The sequence below is a fragment of the Drosophila mojavensis genome, unplaced genomic scaffold (assembly GCF_018153725.1).
Source record: "Drosophila mojavensis isolate 15081-1352.22 unplaced genomic scaffold, ASM1815372v1 contig_74, whole genome shotgun sequence".
In the NCBI taxonomy this organism is placed as follows: domain Eukaryota; kingdom Metazoa; phylum Arthropoda; class Insecta; order Diptera; family Drosophilidae; genus Drosophila; species Drosophila mojavensis.
In genome coordinates, this window is record NW_025318899.1 from 25,833,580 (window position 1) to 25,861,538 (window position 27,959).

The 27,959-nt window shown below is 34.5% G+C and overlaps 2 protein-coding genes across 7 annotated transcripts; both read right to left on the reverse strand.

Moving 5' to 3' along the window:
- Nucleotides 1-19: 19 nt before the first annotated feature.
- Nucleotides 20-27,953, reverse strand: LOC6583612 (neurocalcin homolog). Of its 2 annotated transcripts, none has more exons than XM_015162967.3 (5): nt 27,869-27,953; nt 6,875-6,974; nt 2,250-2,368; nt 1,589-1,777; nt 20-267 (listed from the first exon to the last, which is right to left on the reverse strand). In XM_015162967.3, the coding sequence occupies exons 2-5, from the start codon at nt 6,942-6,944 to the stop codon at nt 73-75; spliced, it is 573 nt and encodes a 190-aa protein (XP_015018453.1). In that variant the 5' UTR covers nt 6,945-6,974; nt 27,869-27,953; the 3' UTR covers nt 20-72. The 2 variants fall into 2 exon arrangements, with proteins under 2 accessions (XP_015018453.1, XP_002009278.1); XM_002009242.4 differs by lacking the exon at nt 27,869-27,953 and adding an exon at nt 16,279-16,368.
- Nucleotides 9,029-27,959, reverse strand: LOC6583614 (neuronal calcium sensor 2). 5 transcript variants are annotated; one of them, XM_015162972.3, is made up of 5 exons: nt 16,279-16,369; nt 15,290-15,418; nt 15,074-15,217; nt 11,087-11,215; nt 9,031-9,266 (listed from the first exon to the last, which is right to left on the reverse strand). In XM_015162972.3, exons 2-5 carry the CDS (start codon nt 15,398-15,400, stop codon nt 9,090-9,092), a joined length of 561 nt encoding a protein of 186 aa, XP_015018458.1. In that variant the 5' UTR covers nt 15,401-15,418; nt 16,279-16,369; the 3' UTR covers nt 9,031-9,089. The 5 variants fall into 5 exon arrangements, with proteins under 5 accessions (XP_015018457.1, XP_043865457.1, XP_015018455.1 ...); XM_002009244.4 differs by lacking the exon at nt 16,279-16,369 and adding an exon at nt 15,489-15,719; XM_015162971.3 differs by lacking the exons at nt 15,074-15,217; nt 15,290-15,418 and adding an exon at nt 27,869-27,959 and having other exon boundaries at nt 9,029-9,266; nt 16,279-16,381.

Sequence of the window (27,959 nt, forward strand, 5' to 3'; positions counted from 1 at the left end):
TTATTTATCCAAAACAATATTTTATTAATTCACGTTAAAATGTTTATTGCTTGTGTGTTATTAATTTTTAAGCTAATGTGCCTGTGGATCACACTGCAGAAGCCGAACTATTGAAGGATCACTTTTTGCTCCTTCTATAAATTCATCCAAGCTTAGTTTTCCGTCTTTGTTTCTATCCATTTGACGAAAAATTTTATCTGTTCTTTTCTCCGGTGTGCTTTCATCTTCTGGCATTTTCATGACCGATCCAACCATTTTGTATATTGCCTAAAAAAATTGATGAAAACTTTTAAATGAATAACATATGTAATAATCTGTAGTAAAAGTTAAATTTGTATCCTGTATCTCTTTTCCCCTAAAACGGTAACAGATATGCACACAGAATTGCAATACCATCTTCAGGGATCAACATCAAGCTGCTGCTATCTATTTCAGTATACAACATTTCAGTGAAAAACAAGTAAGAAAACTCTAGTCGAGACTGCTCGATTACGAGACACCCTGAACCCTTCGAGCAACTGATATTTTAATAATTATTCGCACTTGCACACACACACAGTCATACGCACGAACGGGCTACAGTGGTGGCTTACTATGGGAACTTAAATGTTTAATAACTTTTCTTGTGGATGGACTATCTTCATGAAACTTTCACATTATTATTATAACATGAATATGCATGCATTACCCAAAGCAAAGTCTTTAGTATTTGAAATACACCTTTTACAAACTTATGGGTGAGGGGTTGGATATAGGGGGGAGGGGGGGGGAAGGGTTAACAAAAATCGAAATACATCTATATGTATGTATATTAACAAGTAAGATACCCTCCAATCTGATATTCTTTTCGGCACACATACATACACACGCACGTATTAGAACGCGCTCTGCCAACTGCGCAGTAAGCAGCGACTGTGCTTGGGCTGCGCTTCAGTGTGGGCAATATTATACGAATTTATTTGATGAATAATTTATTTTTTCGATGTACAATCCTTATGAAACTTTTAGAACATAATCATAATGTTCAAATGTATGTATATTCCAAAGCATAAGTCTCTAGTACTTGAAATACGCTTTTTACAACGGTGAAGGTGAGGGGTGGATATAAAGGTGGGGGGTAAATTACAACCAAAATCGAAATTATATAAAATACATATAAGTCTACATTTAAAATTTGGAAGCTCTAGCTAAAGGTGTAGGAGACATAATTAAATAACTAGCTTTCGATAAGGTTTTTGATCGATAATAAAATATCGGGAATGGTTATCGATATATATAGAAAAATTCGATATGGGCGTAATATACACGGACCTAGGAAAAATTTCAAGTCTCTAGCTCTTATATCTTCTGAGATCGACGCGTTCACACATACGGACGGACGGACAGGACCAAATCGACTCAGCTCGTCAAGAATATATATACTTTGTGGGGTCTGTCACGCCTCCTTTTGCCTGTTACATACATTTCAACAAAACCATTATACCCGGATTTCCCATTGAAAATGGGTTCAGGGTATAAAAATGAAGTATAATGAAATAAAGCCCTTTATGGTACTATATCATAAATGTCATAGAGAAATTATATTTACCGTAACAATTTCAAGCATTTCCTGCCGCGATATGTATCCGTTTCCATCTAAGTCGTACATTGAAAATGCCCATTTCAATTTTTGCTCAAGCTTCCCGCGAGATGTTACACTTAATGCGCATAAGAACTCTCTAAAATCGATGGTTCCATCACCATTTGCGTCGAATGTTCTAAACACATGTTCTGCGAACTAAAAATTTTTTTTAAAAATATATTTCGGTACACATATTTTGTGTAGTAAAATATAGACAATAATTTAACATACAATTCTATTATTTGTATATGTCTGTTTATATGTTTAGAAAAACTTAATACAACGAATGAGGAATTGTATTTTGATACGGAAGCCAAATATGCAATAACAGTAAATAGCTTTTGTTTTTATATAAAATCCAATCCGATGCAAGCATACAATAAGGATTATATTGTTTTATCATAATATATAACACCAAATACGATTTATTTTATTTTATTAATTTGGACGAAGCTCTTTTAGTATTATTCATACAAATTTAATTTTGTAAATTTATCAGATTCTACTATCACCTGTATCTATATTCGTATTTGAATTATTTAATATATATTCTTGGTTATTAGCTGCGAAATATTAGTGACAAAACTATAAGGGCAGTTAAGGGCATTATATAAAAGGTTCGAAATACCTTACTTGCGTCGCCATATGGAAAAAAGTTTCCATATATTTTTTTAAACTCTTCTACTGACAAATGACCGCTCGGGCAATCCTTTAAAAACCCCTTATACCATTCTTGAATTTCAGCATCTGTAATTTAAAAGAAAACAGTTAAGAAATTGGTTAATAGAACGCTTTTCTAAACGTTTTTTTTACACCCTACACCTATTGAAAATGGAAAATAACGGTAATTAAACAATTAGGTTCAGCAAAAATTTTGTTAACAGGTAACATATTCTTGATCAAGGCGACGAGCGGGCGCGATTTAGCCTTGTTACCCTATATATCCGTCCGGCGGTCTGAATCTATGAACTCATCGACTTCAGGATTACTGGAATCATCGATTAATAACTTTATCGGAAACACTAACCAGAGAACACATAGACTAGATATGTATGTAGTACAATTTTTTCCTTCACGAAAAAATACGACGAAGAGACCAGACCAGACCAGAAAAGGACACCTTCCCCAACGAAGTACGGTTATGAGCTGTCGCTCTCTCTATGGTCTCTCAAATATCAGCAGCGCACAAAAATTGAAATTTGTTCGCAATGATCTCAGCTCTTTCCTTTTTAGTGAAGGGCATACCAAAATCTTAAAAAAATCTTTTGCACGAACGTAGCATGAACGCTTTTAAGATTTTCACTATTATTTCTAGGAAGGGTATGAAAGCATTGAGACACATAAAGTATATAATTTGGCGACGGGTATGCACACATAATGAATGTTTAGGCGACGAGCAAGCACACACACATTTCCAGTCCCTCGCAGTCCCTATGTATATGTACATATGAGTAGAGTGACCATCCGTCCTGGAATACCGGGACATGTTCCGCTTTTGAAAGTAATGTCCCGGTGTCCCGACCTGACACGAAACTGTCCTGGTTATACTCATTCACGAAAGTGAATCAGTATATTGGTTTTGTGCAATGTCCGTCTTGCTGTCCGTCCGTCTGTCCGTCTGTCCGTCTGTCCGTCCGTCCGTCTGTCCGTATGAACGCAATCTATTTCGGCGCTATTGAAGCTAGAGACTTGAAATTTGGAACACATACTCGTGTATATCTCCGATCTATAAAGTGTTAAAATTTTCCCGATCCGCCCACTAGGGGCGTGGAAAATCGGAAAATGCATTTTCCGATATACCAGAAATCATGTTAGTTAAAGAGCTAGAAAGCTGAAATTTGGTATGTAGGTCCACGTTGACCACCCAAGATCGCGAGCTATGGCGGATATATCTACGCCCATTGGCGACGTAGCAAAGCGGATAAAACGGTATCTCCTAGAGTTTTAAAGCTAGAACGCTAAAATTGCACGTGGACTAATGTTATAATTATGTAAAGATTTATGAAAAAATGATATGTTTACGCCTGCTAAAGGCGTGGAAGATCGGACGTGAATATATAGTGATTTTTCAAACTCTGCTGTATTTTGGACAATATTTATGCTAAATATACCATATTGGAGGTTATACATACTCGGGCTGACCACCCAAGACGAAAAAGCTAAGGTGGATAAATGTCCACCCACAGGGGGCGTGGTAAATCGCAAAAGTTTATACCTCTTAAACTAAAAGAGCTAGAAGGTTCAAGTTTGGATAATTAAGTTACTACTTCCTTTATCGATGAGCTAAAAATAATTGTTACGCCTCTTTAGGGGCGTGGTATATTGAAAAATACCCTGTAATTTTCATATTTTTGGAACGTAAGCTTCCAATCCAGCTAAGTTACCGCTAGCTAGTTCTCTGAACTGACCAAATGTGAGGTGTCTACGGCCACTAGGGGCGTGGCAAATCGAGAAAAACTGAATTATTAGAGCTAAACTTAGCTAATCAATTTCTGATGGGATGTGAATGAGTATTCCGCAGTCGTTAACGCCCGACTGCAATGTTCTTACTTGTTTCGAGTATTTTAACTGATCGAAAAAGAAATGAGCACACTAGACAGTTATCTCAGTAAAATATTAGATAAGCATTCCAATATAGTATCCGATTTAATTGAAGTTTTTAGAAGCAAGCAAAGTAACTCACCTCAACACTCGATAAGCTTAGTGCAAATTAGGTTAGCTTACCTTGATAAAGGAGACTCAGATGAGGACGGACAAGTGGTAGAAGATTGAAAAAAAAAAATAAAGGAAAATCTTAAGTATGGAATGGGAAGAATTATTTTTCCATATCCAAGGCATAAAAGAAAATTTCAAAAAATCTTATAAATGTGTAACGCTGAATAGGAACATTAAAAAGGAAATTCTGAATAAACACGCAAAAATTCTAGTTGACTCTTTCAATGAGGCACGAATATTAGTGCATGTTAATAGAGCAAATATAGGTAAAACGAACTGGTCAAAGATTTTTAACCTATTGATCAAGTTACGTGCAAACCTAGCAAGATTCATCGTACAGTTCTCGTAACAATTCAATAAATCCCAAAGATCCCAAGCGAAAAGTTGAGATAATTCACAAGAAGACAAATCAAGAAATTCAGTATAGTATTTACATAACAAACTCCGAAAACGCAGTCATAAAATTGCTAAATACAACAAATATAGACCAAATCATAAACATAGACAATTTAAAAACTGAAAACTACGAAGCAGTTGAAACCAATCCAGAACAAAGAGAAAAAACAGTACTAACAACACTATCTACAAATTTTCCGTCACAATTTCACAGTCAACTTATGAAGCTATGCAAGAACTATAGTGATGTATTCGGATTGGGGACTGAATTAATAACAACAAATAATTTTTACAAACATAAATTAAGACTGATAGATGATGAACCAATCTACATTAAAAATTATAGAAATCCGCATAGTCAGAAAGATGAAATTCAAAGACAGGTCCAAAAATTGATAAACGTCAAAATAGTCGAACCCTCCGTACTTGCTTACAATAGCCCACTTATAATGGTACCGAAAAAATCCTTACCAAATTCCGAAAATAAACAAGTAAGAAAGCCTAGTCGAGACTGCTCGAATAGGAGATAACCTGAACCCCCTAATCTGATATTCTAATCATTCTGCATTTCTTTTCGGCACACATACATACACACGCACGTATTAGAACGCGCTCTGCTAACTGCGCAGTAAGCAGCGACTGCGCTTGGGCTGCGCTACAGTGTGGGCAACATTATAAGAATTTATTTGTTGAATAATTTAGTTTCTAGACGTAAAATCTTAATTAAACTTTCAGAACAGAATTATAATGTTCAAATGTATGTACCTTCCAAAGCATAAGTCTCCAGTACTTGAAATACGCTTTTTACAACGGTGAGGGTGAGGGGTGGATATAAGGGTGGGGGGTAAATTACAACCAAAATCGAAATTATATAAAATACATATAAGTCTATATTTAAAATTTGGAAGCTCTAGCTGGAAAGGTAAGGCTTTTAATCGATAATAAAATATCGGGAGTAGTTATCGATATATAGAGAAAAACTCGAAAAAAAATTTCAAGTCTCTAGCTCTTATATCTTCTGAAATCGACGCGTTCATACATACGGACGGACAGACAGACAGACGGACAGGGCCGAATCGATTCAGCTCGTCGCCCTGACCAAGAATATATATACTTTGTGGGATCTCCCACGCCTCCTTCTGCTTATTACATACATTTCAACAAAACCATTATACCCTGATTTCCCATTTTCAATGTGTAGTTCAGGGTATAACAAGTAAGACAGCTCTAGTCGAGACTGCTCGACTACGAGATCCCCTGAACCCTTGGAGCAATAGATATTTCAATAATTTTTCGCGTCTTTCAGCTTACACAAGAAACACGCACCCACACACACATACACACGCACGTACGCACACACAGGCATACATACACACACACGCATACAGACACAAACGCATACACACACTCACATACACACACACATACACAAACACATACATACACATACACAAACACATACACACACATACACAAACACATACACACACAAGCACCCACGCATAAGCACGCATGGGCTGCAGTGTGCGCTTACTATGAGAACTTAATTGTTTAATAACTTTTTTTATGGACGTACGATCTTCATGAAACTTTCAGATTATGATCATAACATGGATATGCATGTAATTGCCAAAGCACAAGTCTCTATTTGAAATACGCTTTTTACAAAAGTGAGGGTGAGGGGGTGAATTTAAGGGTGGGGGTACATTTTAACAAAAACCGAAATTGTATAAATTGCATATAAGCATACATTAAAAATTTGGAGACTCTAGCAATAAAGGTGTAGAAGATATAATTTTATAACTGGTTTTCGATAAGGTTTTTTATCGATAAAAAAAAGATCGGAATGAGTTATCGATTTTTAATGATAAACTTGATATGCGCGCTGTAATTACGGACATTTAAAAAAAATTTGAAGTCTCTAGCTCTTATATCTTCTGAAATCGACGCGTTCATACATACGGACAGACGGACAGGGCCAAATCAACTCAGCTCGTCGCCCTGATCAAGAATATATATACTTTGTGGGGTCTGCCACGCCTCCTTCTGCCTGTTACATACATTTCAACTAAACCATTATACCCTGATTTCCCATTGAAAATGGGTTCAGGGTATAAAAATAGTAAATAGATTTAAATTTACCTGTGAACTCTGTATTTTGTTTTAGATCCTCCAAAACTTCCGGCTTAAGTTTACTGTTTTGCTTTCCCATTTTTTGACGCTGATTTCATTATAGTGGTTTCTTAAAATAGAAGGAATATAAGTTTATTACATTTTTTATAGCAATAATATTAAAGGAATATACAATCAGGCAATACAAAATAGTGTCTAAAATTCGATAAAAAAGTTAACGCTTGCCAATGTTTATATGGTCAGCATTCTGCAAGAGTAAAGTTATTTTTTTTGTGGACTCAAAGTTCATGATAAGTTACCCTAAAAGCTCTCAAATAGATTTTCGAATATGTCGTTAAGCTCGAATGTAATAATGTTGCTAATTTATGGACAATATATATTAAATATTTAAACATCGAAGAAAAGTGGTGTAAAATATTAATGATAACAATACATTTGGATTTATAGCGCATTGCTCTCAATTTAGAACAAGCCCCAATTGAAATGATTGATTTTCGCACAAGCCAATCCGCATAATAGGATATATGTATTGTCAAACTAAAATTTTAAAATCAAAGTAACTTGCAATTAAGATAAAATAATGACGTTGGCTTCTATGAAATATAGTCGCATTGTGTATGATTCCTTCACAATCCTATAGCTTCGGCTTTGATGGGCTATAATGTAATATGAGGCTAAGTCCTCTGGAAGGATAAATTTGGGCAGAAAAAATATATATGTATGTATGTTATTACCGCGTATTGTAAAGTCTGCAAGGTATATTCAAGAACCTTGGATCCTAAATTGCAACTTGCTTAATAACTTTTCTTGTGGATGTACTTTCATGAATATGAAACAGATTAAGAATATAACATGAATATGCATGCATTTGCCAAAGCACAGGTCTCTAGTATTTGAAATACGCTTTTTACAAATATATGGGTGAGGGAGTGAATATAGGGGTGGGAGGTAAATTGGAAATGGAAGCTCTAGCTCAAAAGGTGTAGGAGATATAATTAAATAACTAGCTTTCGATAAGGTTTTTAATCGATAATAAAAGATCGGGAATAGTTATCGATATTTAGCATAGCTCGCAAATAACTGTTAACACTTTTTCGTTGTCTGCAAATAAGTGTCTTTCACTGATACAATCAAAAAAACTCAGACAGAAACTTTGCGTCTGGCCTAGCTCGCTCGCGCTCTGAGAGAGACAGTTATTTCTGTTTTCGGTTCGCTCAAGTCAAACACTGATCGTTTGCTTTAGTTAAATGAAGCAAACTGTCAGTTGCGTTTGTATGGGTAATCACGCGCGATTGTTGCGTTCTTTTTGTATGTATGTATGTATGCATGTATTTACATGCACACGAAGTCAAAGATCATTTATGTTGAGTTTTTAGTAAAACTGTCTTTTGCTGAGAGTCTTTGTGTGAGGGAAAATCGTATTAGTCTTTACGCGACACTCATTTGAGAGCGTCACACGAATGAGTCATTGCAATGCGTCTGACCGAAACAGATTCTAAAGAAAATAAAGAGTGTCGCTCAGAGCGAGATCGTGACTGCACAAGCTTTTCAGTTATGATACGAAGCATATACGAAAAAACGATCAACTCTCATTTGCGAGCTCTGATATTTAGAGAAAAACTCGATAGGCGCGTGATAAGCATGGACCTAGGAAAAAAAATTCAAGTCTCTAGCTCTTATATTTTCTGAGATTGACGGGTTCATACATACGGACGGATGGACGGACAGACAGATGGACAGGGCCAAATCGATTCAGCTCGTCGGCCTGGGCAAGAATATATATACTCCTTCTGCCTGTTACATACTTTTAACAAAACCATTATACCCTGATCTCCCATTTTCAATGCGTTCAGGGTATAAAACAAATATATCTTTTGTACTAATAACATTATATCCAATTAAAAAAATCGCCATGGGGGAAATATCTTTTAAAATTGACCAGCAACTTTATTAGCTAGTTTCGATTCATAGAAATGTATACCTATTACCATACCTTCTGTTCTGAAAAAAAGAAATAATCATTCACAGAAAGCCATTCCAACCATATATATCACTATTAAAAGGGGATCTTCCCCTTATTCACAATTTGCATTACGTAAGTATTGAAACAAATTAGGTGATGTTCAATATTTTATATAATTTTAGTATAAGAAATATAAATTAAATATTTATACATTTCATTACTGATTTCATCAAATACACACATATTATAGGATATAAATATTTAAGGGGCCAGCATTTTAGACAACTCTTCATCTTGCAAACATCCCTTTAAAAATTCATCTTGGGTTAATTGACCATCGTTATTTTCATCCATCTTAGCAAATATATTTTTTGCTCGCTCCTCAGCTGAATCAGCGGGACGATTTGATGAGCATGCGCCTAGCATGTCATAGATTGCCTGAAAAATGTTCTCAGATCAATTTAATTTTTCATACAAAGTATATAAATATTTTTTTAAATAATGTATAATGTAATATTTAGAGTTTATGTCATGAAACAAACATGACAAATATAAATCAGGCGGACGAGTAAAATTATTGATAAAAATAATGGTAAAGATGTTCTAACCAAATTGAAAACTGAATTAGTACTAATATAAATAGGAAAATAAATCACATCTAGATCCACTACTAACTGTGTAAATATCATGGATATCTTTATCACAATGAAGATCATTTTTATATAATATAAAATTTTATGTTATGTTAATATTATGACATAATATTAATTGAAATAAAACAAGTAAGAAAGCTCTAGTCGAGCCTGCCCGACTACGAGTTCCTCTGAACCCTTCGAGTAACTGATATTTCAATAATTATTCGCACATGCACACACACGCACACAGACAGACATACGCACGCACGCATAATCACACATTGGCTGCAGTGCACTGCACCACTGCAGTGGTGGCTTACTATGGGAACTTAATTGTTTGATTACTTTTCTTGTCGATGGACTATCTTCATGAAACTTTTAGATTGTAAATATAAGATAGACATGCATATATTTATCAAAGCACAAGTCTCTCTCTACTATTTGAAATACGCCTTTTACAAATATGTGGGTGAGGGGTGAATATAGGGGTGGGGGTAAATTCTGAAAAAAATCGAAATTCTATAAAGTGCATATAAATCTATATTTAAAATTTGGCTACTCTAGCTTTAAAGATATAGCAGATATAAATTTATTACTGGTGCTTGATGTTTGTAATCGATAACAAAATACCGGGGCAAGTTATCGATTTTTTTTTTAATTTTTAGCTCTTATATCTTCTGAGATCGACGCATTCAAACATACGGACTGACGTACAGAATATATATACTTTATGGGGTCCGCCAAGCCTCCTTCAGCCTATTAGATAATTTTAACAAAACCATTATACCTTGATTTCCCAATTTCAATGGGTTCAAGGTATAACATGTGTGAAGAAAAAGTAAAAACATTGTAGATTGAAAAATTACTTTTTCGACGAGGTATATATCAAGGTATATATAATTATCTAAAATTCTAAATAAACCAAAAAACACAAAATTTGGCGTTACTTTAACATCCGGCTTTTACTTTTTACTTTTTACTTTTTACTGACAAAATTCGAGTTTGATTAGAAAACGGATCATATTTAATATTTTGGTATACATAATCTTTGATGCCATGGAATCAAATGCTCGGCAATGAGAGTTCATCTCTTAATTGAGGAGCACTTAGTCAAGGGTTGTCTTTTATTTTCCTGACAATATCGATTTCTTCCAGTTTTTGCCCTTTCATAACTAAAAAATCAAATTGGTGCACTAGTTTTTTCTGCTCCAAAGATGAACCTGATCCTTTTCAGCCCATGATAAATTTTAGCTAAGGATTCAAGTTTTCCGCTATCTCTGCTTATAAAATATATTTTTGATAGGTTACTTTTTCAGGAAACCCTGTTAAATGACTTATTTGCGGGTATTTGTACTTGCTGTAGTCTTTTATTACTACTTATATTGATATATGTTTCATCGGAAAAGTAACTTTTCAATCTACAAAGTTTCATTAACACTTTTTAAATTTCAATTAATATTGGAAATAAAAAAAAAAACGAATATTAATGTTATATTATATATTATTTTATTATTTGTATTATAGATTATTATTTATAATATATATATATATATATATATTAAAAATAATAATTTGTATTATAGATTATTATTTAATGAAAATATGTAAATATTTTGTATGTACCTGAACAATTTTTGTCATTTCTTGAATGTCAATAACGCCATTCCCATCGACATCGTACATCCTAAACGCCCACTTTAATTTCTCTTCTGGTGTGCCGCTAGAAGTAACATCTATTGCAAGTAAAAATTCCTGTCAAAGAAAGTGAAATAAAAAACTAATCAAGATATATTGTCCACAATCGTACATATTTTAACTAGAAAGAAGTAAGAACGCTCTAGCTCCTCTGAACCTTTCGAGGAACTGATATTTCAATAATTCTTTGCGTCTTTCTACTAACTAGGGGACTATCTGGGCCGGAGCTCATTCCGGGACTGTCAACAACAACCAACCAACCAACCCAGCCCCTCCCCCTCCGCAAAAAAAAAATTTTTTTTTAAATAAATCATTGTCACATAGATTTACACATACATTCAACTAATACTTTTTTCATATTTAGCATCATTACATTATCTTGCGACTAATTCCACAAGAAGAACATCCATATATGTATATGAATACATCCTTATATTTAATTGTTATTATATTCATGATTGCCTGACTTATACTTCTCCACACTGCCTATTTTTCCCAACATATGTACATAACATTTCTTTCATTAATATTTAATATTTTTATGTCCACAAAATTAAATTGAACTATATGTATGTTTTTAACATTATCTACTATTTATTTCTTTCGTCTGACCAAAGTGTCTTTAGTAAGAAAAAAAAAAGCCCTTTCGAAATTTGCGCATTGTGCGCTGGAGCCGCATGCAGGATTTCAGCTATTTATACTTCCGAGTAACAGTACGAGTCTACGTTTGTTGCAAAAACTGCATTGCCTTATCTGCGTTGTTTTTCTAAACAAAATTCTTGATTTGTCTCGACACAAACTTTTTCAAGCTTTCATTTTGTCAATATGACTATTTTTTTTATCGAAACAGTAGAAAACCGGGACAATAGCGTGTCAGGTCGGGACACCGGGACAGCGGGACATGTCCCGGAATTTCAGGACGGATGGTCACCCTACTACTAATACAACAAACACACACACTCACAGACATACATACATAGGCACGCAGGCATAAACACGTATGGGCTAAACACGCTCGACTAGGAGATACCCTGAACCCTCAAATCTGATATTATAATCACTCTGCACTTTTTTTCGGCATACATACACACGCACATATTAGAACGCGCTTTGCTAACTGCGCAGTAAGCAGCGACTGCGCTTGGGCTGCGCTGCAGTGTGGGCAGCATTATAAGAATTTATTTGTTGAATAATTTAGTTTCTAGTCGTACAATCTTAATGAAACTTTCAGAACATAATCATAATGTCCAAATGTATCTACATTCCAAAGCACAAGTCTCTAGTACTTGAAATACACCTTTTACAAAGGTGAGGGTGAGGGGGTGGATATAGGGAAGGAAGAGGGGGGGGTAAATTACAACAATAATCGAAATTATATAAAATACATATAAGTCTACATTAAAAGCTCTAAAGGTGTAGGAGATATAATTAAATAACTAGCTTTCGATAAGGTTTTTAATCGATAATAAAATATCGGGAATAGTTATCGATATATAGAGAAAAACTTGATATGCGCGTGATATACACGGACCTAGGAAAAAAAATTTCACGGACGGACGGACAGACAGACGGACAGGGCCAAATCGACTCAGCTTGTCGCCCTGATCAAGAATATATATATAATTTGTGGGGTCTGCCACGCCTCCTTCTGCCTGTTACATACTTTTAACAAAACCATTATACCCTGATTTCCCATTTTCAATGGGTTCAGGGTATAATAATCAACGTCTAAAACCGCTATAACATTTGAATACTTTTTTACAGAGCAGACAAATATTTTGATTTGATGGCTCTGATATTTGTGTATAGTTGTGTATTATAGATTATATTATTGATCTGCATGAAATTATTCATTTCCATTCCATTTCCGCCATAGTACAACATTTTACTGTCGTTTTCACATGTTATACACTATACATCATTTTGGGTGCAGTAAGTGACAACTCTACAGATAAACTAAATATTTTGCACAACGTTGACTGAATAAATTAATATTATTCCACCTAACCAAGAAATAGATGATATTTTCTATCATAGGCAATGGAATTTGATCATATGAAAATGTATATATACCATATAGTGCAGAATTCAATGTTATGAATTGGTGGACAAACAAAAAGCAACAATTTTCCCAACTTTTTAAGGCAGTAAGTTAACTGCACACCAAAACAGTGTACAGTAAAAGTAAGTACACCAACCAGTGCTGCCAGAATTTCTCAAGTCAAAATAGCTAAATTTGGCGAAAAAAAATTGGCAAAAATTGCTAAAAATGTTGTGAAAATTGCCCAAAAAAAGTTGCTAAATCATTAAAATATTGATTTTCAACAAATATACATATGTATTTTAAGAAACATAAAAATAAACAAGTAATAAAACTCTAGTCGAGACTGCACGACTACGAGATCCCCTGAACCCTTCGAGCAACTGATATTTCAATATTTATTCGCACTTGCACACACACAGCCATAAGCACGCACGCATTGGCTGCAGTGGTGACTTGCATGAGAACTGAATTATTTAATAACATTTCTTGTGGATGGACTATCTTCATGAAACTTTCAGATTATGAATATAACATAGATATGCATGTATTTGTTAAAGCAGAAGTCTCTAGTATTTGAAATACGCCTTTTACAAAGGTGACGGTTGGGGGTAAATTTTGACAAAAATCGAAATTTCATAAAGTACACATAAATCTACATTAAAATTTGGGGACCCTAGCTTTAAAGATGTAGGAGATATGAATTTATTACTGATTTTCGATAACGTTTTTAATCGATAACAAAATAACGGGGCAAGTTATCGATATTTATGCGCATGATATACACGGACCTAGGAAAAAATTTCAAGTCTCTAGCTCTTATATCTGAGATCGACCCGTTCAAGCATACGGACAGACGGACGGACGGACAGAGCTAAATAACTTCAGTTCGTCGCCCTGATCAACAATATATATACTTTATGGGGTTTGCCACGCCTCCTTCTGCCTGTTACATACTTTTACCAAAACCATTATACCCTGATTTCCTATTTTTAATGCGTTCAGGGTATACAATGGCAATGTGTAGGCATAATGCTGCTTCCTGCTCCTCGGTTTTGGTCGATTTGCGAATAAAAGGCAACAAATTCTTTTGTGCACCGCGGTGGCCGATGTCAAAAAGCTTAGCGGTAATCGATAATTTGCATCACGCACAATAAGCACGCGTCACGAAAACTCTGTTTTTATACTTTGGGCATCTTGTTCTGATCACAATCACCAACACATTAAAAGAGTTATCAAACACTATAAAGCAGTTCAAGCTCCGATATCTTAATCGTAATTTGTGGAGACGATGACAAAAAGGTATACAAAATGCAAATACACTACAGAAGGAGAAAATTCCTAGCTTTATAATGAAATTGCTGAAATTGCTTAAAAATAATTAAAACTTGCCTGTTTTCTGGCTAATTTTTTTTTTTATTAAATTGACAGTTCTAGCCACTAAATTGCCAAACTGGCAGCACTGACATCAACTCTCAATATACAATGTTGTACAATTAACTGATACTCATTTTTTACTGTACAGGAAAAAATGAGTACTCAATTTCAGAATGAATGATTTAATTCCCCTTTTGCATCCATGCAGATGGCTATTGTGTATACATATATATTGTATGAATTGTAATCTATGTGATTTATTTACAACTATACACAACGCAAGGTTCTAATAGATTTCAAATAATTATAATTCGTAAGTCCAACCAGAATCTGGGAAACGCAAATTTGCACTATCTATTCAGTTAATTTTATGAAAATATATATTTTATTTAAACTTTTTTAACTAATTATGTCAAATATAATATAAAAGTATATTTTATGAATAAAATAATATGATAAATATATATGATTTCGGTAAAATATTTCGTTTTTATTACCTTAAAGTCAATATAACCATTTTTATCCATATCGAATGTACGAAAAACATGGTCACAAAATTCTTCTGCATTTCCAGATGGAAAAAACATTTTATACATGTCAACGAATTTAGCTGGAGTCAAACGACCATTGGGACAGTCTTGCTACACGAAATATATAGGTGCGAATTCACATTAGACAAATCGTTTTGTATTCGAGAACAAATTACAACTTACCTTAAATCCTTTGTACCATTCTTTTATAGTGGCTTCATCATACCGAGTGTGAGTTTTCAAAAACTCCATATCCTCTTTTGTCAGGCGATCTTTACTACTTAAGCACCCCATTGAATATGTAGATTTTCACTTTTAACAATTTGATATAAATGTATTTTTAATTGATCAATATTTAAAGACTTGTGATTCAACTTGTTACCTATTACGCGTTTTGCTCAAAGGTATTATAAGTAGTTAGACGTTAAATCAATATTAATATTTTTTAATAATATTGCATTATGTTTACGATATGTATTTTATTTTAATGGTATTTACATTGCGTTTTTATTCTGAGTGATTTAGAAAAGTTTTTGTCAAACTATTTCCCAGTTAGTTGTTAACGCTAAGTGAACCAAAGGACTAAAAAAGATTGACTTATGCGCATGCGCGAAAATTATCTGTATACAGGCTGATTATTGAGTTACCAATTTTTTTCTGTACACAGTAATAACTTCTTTTTCATGCCAGTAGGGTTGCCATCTTCAAATTTTAAATGAAAAATAATATTTTCACTTACATATTTAGAATTCGAAATATAAATTAAGTTTGGTGTAAAATACAAATGCTTTAATTCAGAATTATATTCCATTCCCAGAGAAAATTGTTAAATGTAATATAATTTACATTTTATAGTTTTCAGAAATTCGTCAGCAATCGTAATAGATATGGAAGTCAGATCTTGAAATAACAATGTATCTATTACCCAATGTTTGCAATATTAGGTTTTAATATATTAAATTATTTGAATAATATCATATCATGGTTTTCACTGCTCGGAAAAGTAATAAATTTCAGTGCACATGTGCACTATTGAATTTTATTTAATACTAATAAATCAACAACTAGCTATTCAGTTGCGCATTTGTAAATTAACAATTGAAAATATCTCATTTTATACAGCTAAAACCACAATATACAAAATTTGATATTACATCAGATTATTTACTTACAGGTCTGTTCCGGCTGATACATATTTTTTGGTAATTTCGAAAACAGAATATATCAGCGAATGTTTCAAACGCGTTCCAGCGTTCCATCTAGCGACATTTCTTACTAAAAAGTGTTAAAAAAAAGGTTAATAAAATCAAGAAAAACCCTAAATCTACTTATAATAACCTGACATGAATAATAATATCAATAAATTATAATTCACTGTATTTTGTTTTGTATCCAATTTAGGAATGTATTCGGCAGTGGCCTATGAATTCGGTTATGAAGATTGTACTCTTAAATCATACATGGTTTAATATTTTACGCTTGAAATAAACATTTTTGTATCCTGACCCAGTGAAAATGGAAAATCAGGGTATAGTGGTTTTGTGAAAAAGTATGTAACGGGCGTATGAGTGTGTCGATCTCAGAAGCTATAAGAGCTCGAGAGCTGAATTTACAGATTTTGGATACCATGCCCCCTTCGCCACCAATTTGTAAAAAACGCATTTCAAGTACTAGAGACTTGTGCTTTGGAATGTACACACATTTTCATATGATTACGCTCTAAAAGTTTCATTAAGATTGTATGTCTACACTGCAGCGCAGCCGCTGCTTACTGCCCAGTTAGCAGAGCGCGGGCTTATGCGTGCGTGTGGATGCATGTGTTTGTATGTGTGCATAAAAGAAGTACAGAATAATTAGAAAATCAGCTTAGAGGGTTCAGGGTATCTCCTAGTCGAGCAGTCTCGACTAGAACACTCTTACTTGTTATTCCATTTTATAATATGAACATGTATGAAATACGTTATTTTTTCAGCTTGGGGCTAATGGGGCGTGGTACCCAAAACTTAAAAATTTTATTGAAATTTTCGATACTTTTCTTTTTCCTACAGTTTAATTCAGAGACGAGTTTTCGTTCTCAGTTAAATACATATATAAAATATACCGTTGGTTAACGCCATAAAATAGCGTTCATGCCTTTAATAAGTAGATTCGTATTATATAAACTTTAAGTACAAGCGAAAATTAAAACAGAGGTATTGAAATTTTTTAATATCAATTATATAATATGAATTATATTAAGAATATTTTTATATAATTTTGAGAATAAAATTAAATCTACTTTCGATGTCGTTTTACAATAACTTATCAACACGATAAATCAGCCTATACTCTATATTCGAGAACGAACACAAAATTGAAATATATGTATGTGATTTGTAAATGTTCTTAAATGATTTATAAAATCCACTATTATTTAATTTTCATATTCTGAGCATCAGAAAAATATTTTTAATGAGCGGTTGACTAATTTTGAGTCGTTTACCCGTCTGAAAACGATGAACTGAGATCTTTATTAATTAGACTTGAAATATAACGCGCAGATTTAGTTTAGTTTAAATAATCGATTGACATTCCCATTGTAACAGTAAAAATAGTATGGATGTTCAGTTGTTAAGTTATATCTCGAACGTCATTAAAACGAGAATTTTCATACATATGTATTTATTTGACAATGTATAATATTTGACAGAACTGATTGATACATTGATTAATTTTAAAGAACATGTAGACGATGTTAGCTCTTTGATTATCTGATTTGGCACAACTATACGACTATATTATAACGGGGTCATTTGACACTATCGGTAAAACGTTCCCAAACCGATGATTTGCTGCACTTAACATAGCGAACATACTGCAATTTGGGCCTTGAACTTCTTTGCTGAGATAACTTTCCATCAAACAGAGCGTGATAATAACATTTAAAAGTACAAGATTTTAGCGGACAGGGGGACTGGTATTAAAAATATATAATATATATAATAATAATTAATAATTTAATAATAATATATATACAATGGAGGACAAAAGTATTTTGACAACGCATTGCAAAAACTTTAACCGCTTATTTCTGCGCGCTGAGAGAGCTAAGGGTACCCATTATATTTTTCAGAGAGAGCAAACATACTAGGCTTTAAGTGACCAAAATATTGCATTGATAACATGACTCATTATTTTTCTATAATTATTTGCATGGCGAATTGTCATTATTTGGATGGACAAAAGTATTTTGACATTAATATTTATTAAATAGAGTGAGACAAAAACTTAACAATGGTAATAGTAACTAAAATATTAATAAGAATTAAACCCTCCTTTAATATCTGCAAGCGTTTAGGGATCGATCTAACCAAATTTTGTAATGTTTCTATTGAAAAATCCTGCTAAGGTCCTCAAACCTCAGCAATCCGTCTCCTTGGGCGTTCTTGCTAAGTCTAAGCTACATTTTACTTTTGCGTAAGCCTACACATTCTCTATAATATTGAGATCAGAGCGCTGAGGTGGCCAATCATATGTATTGACTTCAATATTCCCAGAAAATTCAGTTATAATATGGACCTTGTGGCATGGAGCATTGTCCTGCTGCAGTATACATGATTTTCCAATGAGCCGGTAACCGATGAGTGGTCATTCAGGATACGTAAATAATTATCCCTCTTCATTTTTTCATAAATTAATATCAAATTGGAGAGGCTATTGACACATGCGAGCCCCCAGAGCATTACCGATTCTTCAGCACGTGGGTACATATGCCTCTTTTTTTGCGAATATTCTTTGGCAACCTGTTATAAATCGATTTTTTTATCCAGGATACCCAAAGGAACTATCGTCCATCCATAATACTCTTCCCCAGAAGAATTGCGGCTTGCCTATGAAGATTTTAGCAAATCGATACCTTTTTAGTTTATTTTATACTAATATTAAGAGTATTTGAAGATCTATAACGTAGAAAAATTCGCCTTCTTTCGCCGACTTGTGATAGTTTTTCTGCTTATTGATAATTTATGATTATTTTTGGGCTTAATCGACATGACTTTTAGGAAAATTCCCACATTTTCTTTAAGATTTCTCAATATGATGCGGCCTTCTACAGGTTTTTTTGAATGAATTTTCCGATCTGGCCTTCTTGTTTAAGTGAATCAGTTTTTATTTTTTTGTTAATTTAGTTGTAAATTGCTCATAGAGGTGTATTTTATAAGCTTTTAAGGTTTTCCACGGAAATACCTGCATTATTCTTCGTTCGCGACTAATTTTTTAATGATTTCACTTAATCCCGTTGTTTGCCCATAATTTACCGAAAACTATGATCAAATAATGGCTATTATTAAAGAGGACACCAAAAATAACTTAAAAAGAAAAATTTGTATTTTTGAATCCAAGCAAATTACCGAAAATGAATTTGAAAGGGAATGTCAAAATACTTTTGTCCATCCAAATAATGACAATTCGCCATGCAAATAATTATAGAAAAATAATGAGTCATGTTATCACTGCAATATTTTGGTCACTTAAAGCCTAGTATGTTTGCTCTCTCTAAAAAATATAATGGGTACTGTTACCACTCTCAGCACGCAGGAATAAGCGGTTAAAGTTTTTGCAATGCGTTGTCAAAATACTTTTGTCCTCCATTGTATATAAAAGAGAGTTGTGTAAAAGTGCTCCTCCACTTATAACTCGAGATCTGCTGGACCAATTTTCATGGTTTTTGATTTGTTGGATTTGTCTCCGCCACTAGTAGGATAGTAGATCTTAAAAATACTGAAAAAATTTGACGAATACTTGAAAAACGCGGTTTTTCCCTAAGGATTCAAATTTCCATTGATACTCAGTAGGCTTGATAACAGTGACAGTTTTCGGTCCTGCTCTCATATTATACAATAGTATAGAAGTAAATAAACAAATGTAGTCAGTCAGTCTACGGCACAGCCTCAGACGAACCTGACTATTCATAAAAAAAAGCACATCTGATAAAAATAATACGCGTGCGTACAGAAGCTAAATATCTCGAAAGTTTAGGTATTTGTTTGTCTCAAACATAAATTTGTGTAAATTATTTATATTTCTCGATTGTTTTATGTGGTTTTGTGCGAGGGCATATTCAGTGTTACTATTAATAAAAATGCCGCGTCCTAGAAGATCTAATCTTTCCCGGCGGACCCATAATGCAATTAGGCAACGGAATTATCTGACGAAGAACGAGAAATAGCAAATAGCAAAGAAGGGCCTTAATTCGTGCTTCTCAAAGAGAGGCAGCCCGTGAACATGAATATGATCCACATGAGCTAATGCAATCAGTTCAAACGAATGTACCACTGTTGAATCCTAAGCAGAGGGAATATGATTGATGATGATGATGTCATTGATTTTGGCAACTGTACCTGCGAGATCCGAAATTGCGGTAGCAATTGCTTCTTCTGGAATAGCGGCCACACTGTTAGACGGATGCCGTACGGCTCACTCATCGTTAAAATTGCCATTAAATCTTCAAGCTACTGAACAACCGACATGCAACATTTCAAAACACTCCGCAATGGCCAAAGTTTTAGTAGCATCAAAAATTATCATATGGGACGAACGCACAATGGCGCACAAACGCGCATTGGAAGCACTAGACCGAACATTAAAAGATCATGATTCGATGACTCGAGATGTTTTGGTGGTTCCATGATTTTATTATCTGGCGATTTCCGACAAACACGACCAGTAATTCCAAGATCTACTGCTGCCGACGAAATAAACGCTTGCCTCAAAGCATCAAATCTGTGGCAATATGTAACCAAACTTCAACTGTCTGTAAATATGAGAGTTGCATTGTTGAACGATCTATCTGCTGATGATTTCTCGAAGCAATTGCTGAATATCGGTAATGGCCGTATTCGTGTTGACAAATCGAGTGGCTTGATTTCATTTTCTCAAAATTTTTGCAATTCCGTCACATCAAAAGATGAGCTTATCAACAAAGTATTTCCGAATATCATTGCTTTCCACAAAAATACTAAATGGTTAAGTGAGCGACCAATTTTGGCGGCTAAAAATAAAGATGTAGATGACCTTAATTTTATAATTCAAAATAAATTCGTTGGTACTCTGTATTCATTCAAATCTATCGACTGTGTAACAAACGAAGAAGAAGCCACTAATTATCCAACTGAATTTTTGAACTCCTTGGATGTGCCTGGTTTACCACCGCACAATTTACAACTGAAGGTTGGCTTGGTAGTTATCATGCTTAGAAATTTAAGCCAACCAAAACTGTTCAATGGAACGCGTTTGGTGATAAGAAAACTGATGAGCAATGTGATTCACGCGTCGATACTCAAAGGAAAATTTAAAGATGGGGAAGTTCTTATTCCTAGGATTCCGATGACCCCAACAGATATGCCCTTTGAGTTTAAACGAATTCGATTCTCGATTCGTCTTGCCTTCGCCATGACGATCAACAAATCACAGGGCCAATCTTTGACTATTTGTGGCCTCAATCTAGAAAACGCGTGTTTTTCTCATGGTCAATTGTAGGTGGCATGCTCACGTGTTGGCAAACCATCCACATTATTTGTTCTTGCACCTGACCAAAAAACAAAGAATGTCGTTTACCACAAGGTGCTTGAATGAAAATCCGATTAATAAATTAATCAGAGTGTATCCCAACCTGAACAACATAGCTTTCAACAATTTTTTACCTAGAAATAATGGATAGGGCAATGCAACGTTTGCCGGGCCAGCTAGTCTAACAGGAATCCATGTTCAAAATTTTGACATTATAGTTCGAATAATGGAGATTAATTATCTGATTACTTGCGATGATTTTTAGGCAAAAGATCTGTAAAAAAAAAAAGAAACAAAACAACAAAAAATTGTTCACTAGCGCGTTCGACCATGGGAAGTTAGCCATGTTAGTTGCAAAAGTAGCCAAGTGCCTAAGTTTTTATTTCCTCCCGAATCCTTATGGGCACGCTTTTCAACCCAAAGCTTTGTAGTGTCTTCAGTATTTTCCACTATTAAGTGAATATCAATATTCATATTTCATCAAAACATAAATTCTTGGACTACATGTAATTAAATCATTTGCATACCTTCTTTGGAATTGCCTTATAAGATCTGTTAGAAAATTTTTACATAAAGTTTGATAATAGTTCTCGAAATAAGATCAATTGAATTAAATATAATCATATTTCAGTTAAGTTAGATCCATTCTATTATCGATGGGTTCGTTCCTAGAAAATTGACCTACTGAACTATTTAGTTTTAATTCAACTACAATGAACAAAACTTCATTCTACATTCGACTTAATGTATAGCATTTTTCTCATTTTTGCCCTTTGATGTGTGTTCCATATGCCTCTGGGTCTTTCAAGTAAATTGCAACAAAAGCCGAAATTGTAACAGTATAAGTCTACATTTAAAATTTTGAAGCTCTAGCTCTAAATGTGTAGGAGATATAATTAAAAAACTAGCTTTTGATAAGGGTTTCATCCGATAATAAAATATCGGGAATAATTATCGATATTTAGAAAAAAACTCGATTTGTGCGTGATATACACCGACCTAGGAAATTTCAAGTCTCTAGCTCTTATATTTTCTGAGATCGACGCGTTCATACATACGGACGGACGGACGGGCTAAATCGACTCAGCTCGTCACCCTGATCAAGAATATATATACTTTGTGGGGTCTACCACGCCTCCTTCTGCCTGTTACATACATTTAACAAAACCATTATACCCTGATTTCCCATTTTCAATGGGTTCAGTTCAGGGTATCAAAAATTTGAAGTCTCTAGCTCTTAAATTATTAAAATTAAATTATTGAAATAGCTATTGCTCGAAGGGTTCAGGGGATCTCGTAGTCGAGCAGTCTCGACTAGAGCTTTCTTACTTGTTTATATATATATTATTTACCTGCTCTAAGTTAACAACAGATCAGCGCGATTTTCCTACACATGTGCACAGACTCATCGCGATTTAAACGTCCTTAGTGGCCGTAGACTCCTCTTTTTTGGCCAGAACGAGATAACGGTCACCTAAATGCAAAATTTGAATGCTTACACGCTCAAACAAGTAAGAACGTTGCAGTCGGGCGTTACCGACTGCGGAATACTCATTCACACCCCATCAGCAATTTAGTTGTTAAGTTTCGCTCTAATACTGTAGAAAATACAGTTTTTCCGATTTTCCACGCCCTTACTGGGCGTAGACACCTCATTTTTGGTCAGTTCTTCGAACGTGATAACGGTACCCTAAGTTTGAATGCTTACCCTCAAAAAATGTGAAAATTACAGGGTATTTTTCGATATGCCACGCCCCTATAGAGGCGTAAAAAATATTTTTGAGTCATCGATGGAGGAGGTTACTGGTAACTTAACTATCTAAATTTGAAGCTTCTAGCTATTATACTTTAGGAGATATAAGCTTTTGCGGTTTGCTACGCCCCCTGTGGGCGGACATATATCCGACAAAGCTTTTTGGTCTTGGGTGATCAGCCCGAGCATATATACAAAGTTTGAGGTCTCTGGCATCAAAATATAGCAGAATTTAAAAAATCACTATATCTTCAGGTCCGATTTGCCACGCCCCTAATAGGCGTAGACTTATAATTTTTTATTTATAGTCTATTGACTATATAGGATCATAGCATTAGCTGACGCGCAAAATTCCAGCGCTCTAGCTGCAAAACTCTTGGGGATACAGTTTTATCCGATTTGCCACGCCCCCAATGGGCGTAGATATATCCGCCATTTTGTGATCTTGGGTGGTCGATGCGGATCTATATTCCAAATTTCAGTTTTCTAGCTTTTCAATTAATATGATTTCTGGCATATCGGAAAATGCATTTTCCGATTTGCCACACCCCTAGTGGGCGGATCTGGAAAATTTTAACTCTTTATAAATCGGAGATATACACGAGTATGTGTTCCAAATTTCAAGTCTCTAGCTTCAATAGCGCCGAAATAGGACAGACGGACGGACGGACAGCAATACGCACATTGCACAAAACCAATATACTGATTCATTTTCGTGAATGAGTATAAAAATGTGGAAATTACAGGGTATTTTTCGATATGTCCCTAAAAAGGCCTAACAATTTTTGTTGGGGCATCGATAGAGGAGGCTACCAGTTACTCAACTATTCCAAGTTGAAGCTTCTAGCTCTTAAACTGTAGGAGATATAAACTTTTGCGGTTTGCCACGTCCCCTATGGGCGGGCATATATCTACCATAGCTCGTTGGACTTGGGTGGTCAACCCGCGTATATATACCAAATCTCAGGTCTTTAGCATCAATAGTGTCCAAAATATATCCGAATTCGAAAAATCACTATATCTTCAGGTCCGATTGCCACGCCCCTAGTTGGCGTAGATATATAAATTTTTCACCCATCTTTATAGAATTAAAACATCAGCTTACGTGCAAAATTTCAGCGTTCTTGGTTTATAACAGTTTTATCCGCCCCCAATGGGCGGAGACATATCCGCCATAGCTCGTGATCTTGGGTGGTCGACGCGGACATACATACCAAATTTTAGCTGTCTAGCTCTTCAACAAACACGATTTCTGGTATATCGGAAAATGCATTTTCATGCTTCAATAGCTACGAAATAGATTGCGTTCATACGGACAGACGGACGGACAGCAAGACGGAAATTGCACAAAACCAATATACTCATTTCACTTTCGTGAGTGAGTCTAAAAAAGAGTTTTTGCCTCCAATAGTCTTCGTACAGTGTACTTTCCTAGAACTTTAGCTGCAGACAAAAAGCGAAAATGATGACGGTTTTTTTTTTGGCGAATTATTGCTTATGTGCATAGCTTGCAAATAACTGTTCGGGTTGTCTGTAAATAAGTGTCTTTCACTCACACTTTGAAAAAAACTTAGAGAGCAACAGATTGAAATGATTGCTCGTCGAGTTCGTTCTCGTCCGGAGAACAGCCGTTTACATTTTTTCTATTTTGCTCAGGTTGTTCCCCGACCGTTTGATTGAGTGAAATAAAAATAAAAGTCTTTTGTGTATGTATGCGAGTAAACGTATTATTTGCAATCGTGTGCTTTGGCAAATACATGCATATCTATTAGAGGGCTGCATGAGTGCCAAAAAAAACCGTAACCGAATTAACAATGCTCATATTGATATGGGTGGCACCGAGGCCAAAACGAAAATTGTATGAGTGTGTGAGTACGATCGTATATGACTTAGACGCACAATATTGTATTGAGCGACAAAGAATACATACATAGGTCTTGAGCCCGAGTACATGAAGTGCTTCGATGAGTATATGAGTTGCGTCGCAGTTTGCAGGGAAAAAAATAAGAAAAACACGAAGCGCAATGGAATTGTGTGTGTGCAGACCAGATAGCCGACCGACGCAAATTTACCGTTACAATTTGGTAGCGAAAAAATATTCTTTATCCGTAGCAACGTTTTCATACCCTCCCCACAAATAAGCAAACGAAAGGCAATGTAATTTTGTTATACAATATACATATGTTTGTATATGTTTAATTAATATTGAAATTTGGAATCATTTTATTTAAGTTGTTAAGATTAGATAGATAGATTAGATTATAAGATAATGCCATGAAAATGTCTAAATGGAAAGGGTATAGAAAAAGACAGATTAAGAAAAAATAAGCGCACAAACAGGCATCTTATTAAAACGCGTGCTTTACGCTTGAACGCTCAAAGCGCACTAATCTTGGGGTGAGATTTTTTCACTGCTCGAGCCTCAAGCAACGGAGCCGAGCAAATACGAAGTGTTGACACGAAGATATATGACAGTTATTTGCAAGCTATGCTTATGTGTGAAATAAATTCGAATTAAAATTTATGCACATTTAGTCGGCGAGTGGACAAAAACTGATTAAAAATGCCAGGAAAACATTTAACAAATGAAGAACGCCATATTATTTTAAATATGCATGTTAAGCAACAAAAATCCTATGCGGAAATTGCGGCAATAATTGGTCGAAGTCGTTCTACAGTACATTATGTCATTGGAAGGTTTAAATATGAAGGGCGAGTGGAAAATAAACCAAAATCAGGAGGACCGAAAATTTTGATAAATCGGATCAGCTGAATATAAAGCGAATGGTATCCTCGGATCCATTTATTAGTGCAAATATGATAAGTGCAGAGTTTTTAAAGTCATCGAACAAGGAAGTGCACCCAGAAACCAGTCGTGCAACCCGAGACGAAAACCCTTTATAAGTAGCGCTAATCGCAAAAAAACGTTTGGAGTTTGCTCATCAGTACAAAAATGCACCAATTGAGTTCTGGCTTGATATATTATTCTCAGACGAATCAAAGTATAATATATTTGGCTCATAGGGACGACTGCTTGTGTGGAGAAAAGCTGGAGAGGCACTAGATCCAAAAAACGGTTTTATTATTTTCAACAAGGCAATGATCCTAAACATAACACCAAAATGTATTTGGCCTACAACACTCCCCATTTATTAAAGACAGCACCACAGAGTCCTGATCTTAATCCGATTGAACATTGCTGGCATATGTTAGAAAACGGGATCAGAACACACCACATTAGTTCAAAATCCAAACTTATATAAGTATTAAAAGAGGAGTGGGTGAAAATTGTCAAAACATAAAGTTAGTTAAGTGTACCAACAATTTATTGGAGACAAAAAACGTTAATGTATGTAACAGGCAGAAGGAGGCGTGGCAGACCCCACAAAGTATATATATTCTTGATCAGGTTGACGAGTTGAGTCGATTTGGCCCTGTCCGTCTGTCTGTCCGTCTGATATAAGAGCCAGAGACTTCAAATTTGTTTTAAAATGTCCGTATATACAGCGCGGATATCGAGTTTATCACAAAAAATCGATAACTCATCCCGTTAATTTTTATCGATAAGAAACCTTATTGAAAATCAGTTATAAATCAGTTATAAAATATTATCTCCTAAACCTTTAACGCTAGAGTCTCCAAATGTTTAATGTATACTCACATGCATTTTATACAATATCGGTTTTTGTTAAAATTTACCCATCACCCTTATATCCACCCCTCACCCACATATTAAAAAAAAAAAATTATTTCAAATACTAGAGACTTGTGCTTTTGCAAATACATGCATATCCATGTTATAATTATAATCTAAAAGTTTCATGAAGATCGTATGTCCACAAAAAAGTTATTAAACAATTAATTTCTCATAGTAAGCGCACACTGCAGCCTATGTTTATGCGTGGCTGCTTGTGTGTTTTTAATTTTTAATTTTTTTCCATCTTGCATCGCTTATTCGTTGCCAAAAAAAAAGCAGTGCTGTACGAACACATTATTGATCCACTGTATATATTTAAGTTGAATATATGACTAAATTTGGAAATGAATAAAGCATATCAGTTATATATGTATGTGTATTTATTAAGTCGAGAATTATAGTTTATTTGTCACGGACGCTGATATTATATGTACATTATATTATCAATAATGTTACTCAAGCATCACATTACAATAGTGACAAATTATGGGACATACACACTAGAAAACGAGTTTGTTAGAAATGCTGATAAACCATCTCTTTCTACATTTAAAAAAAAAAATTTTATTCCGATTACTGTAAATATTTACTTATTAGGGAAATATCTTTTAGGCAAGCCATAGTTATTTCCATAATTCTATATATACATATAGATATATGTATATGTATATATGTATGTATATGTACATACATATTTTATAAGCAAATAAACAATATGTACGTTAGCATATTTATTTGCAAGAAGCACACATAATACTCCTCCTACCTGTATCACACAACAGAATAACTGAACTTGACATACACTCTTAAGGTAAACAGTTTGATAATATATGTATTTGATGGAAAAACAAATGCTG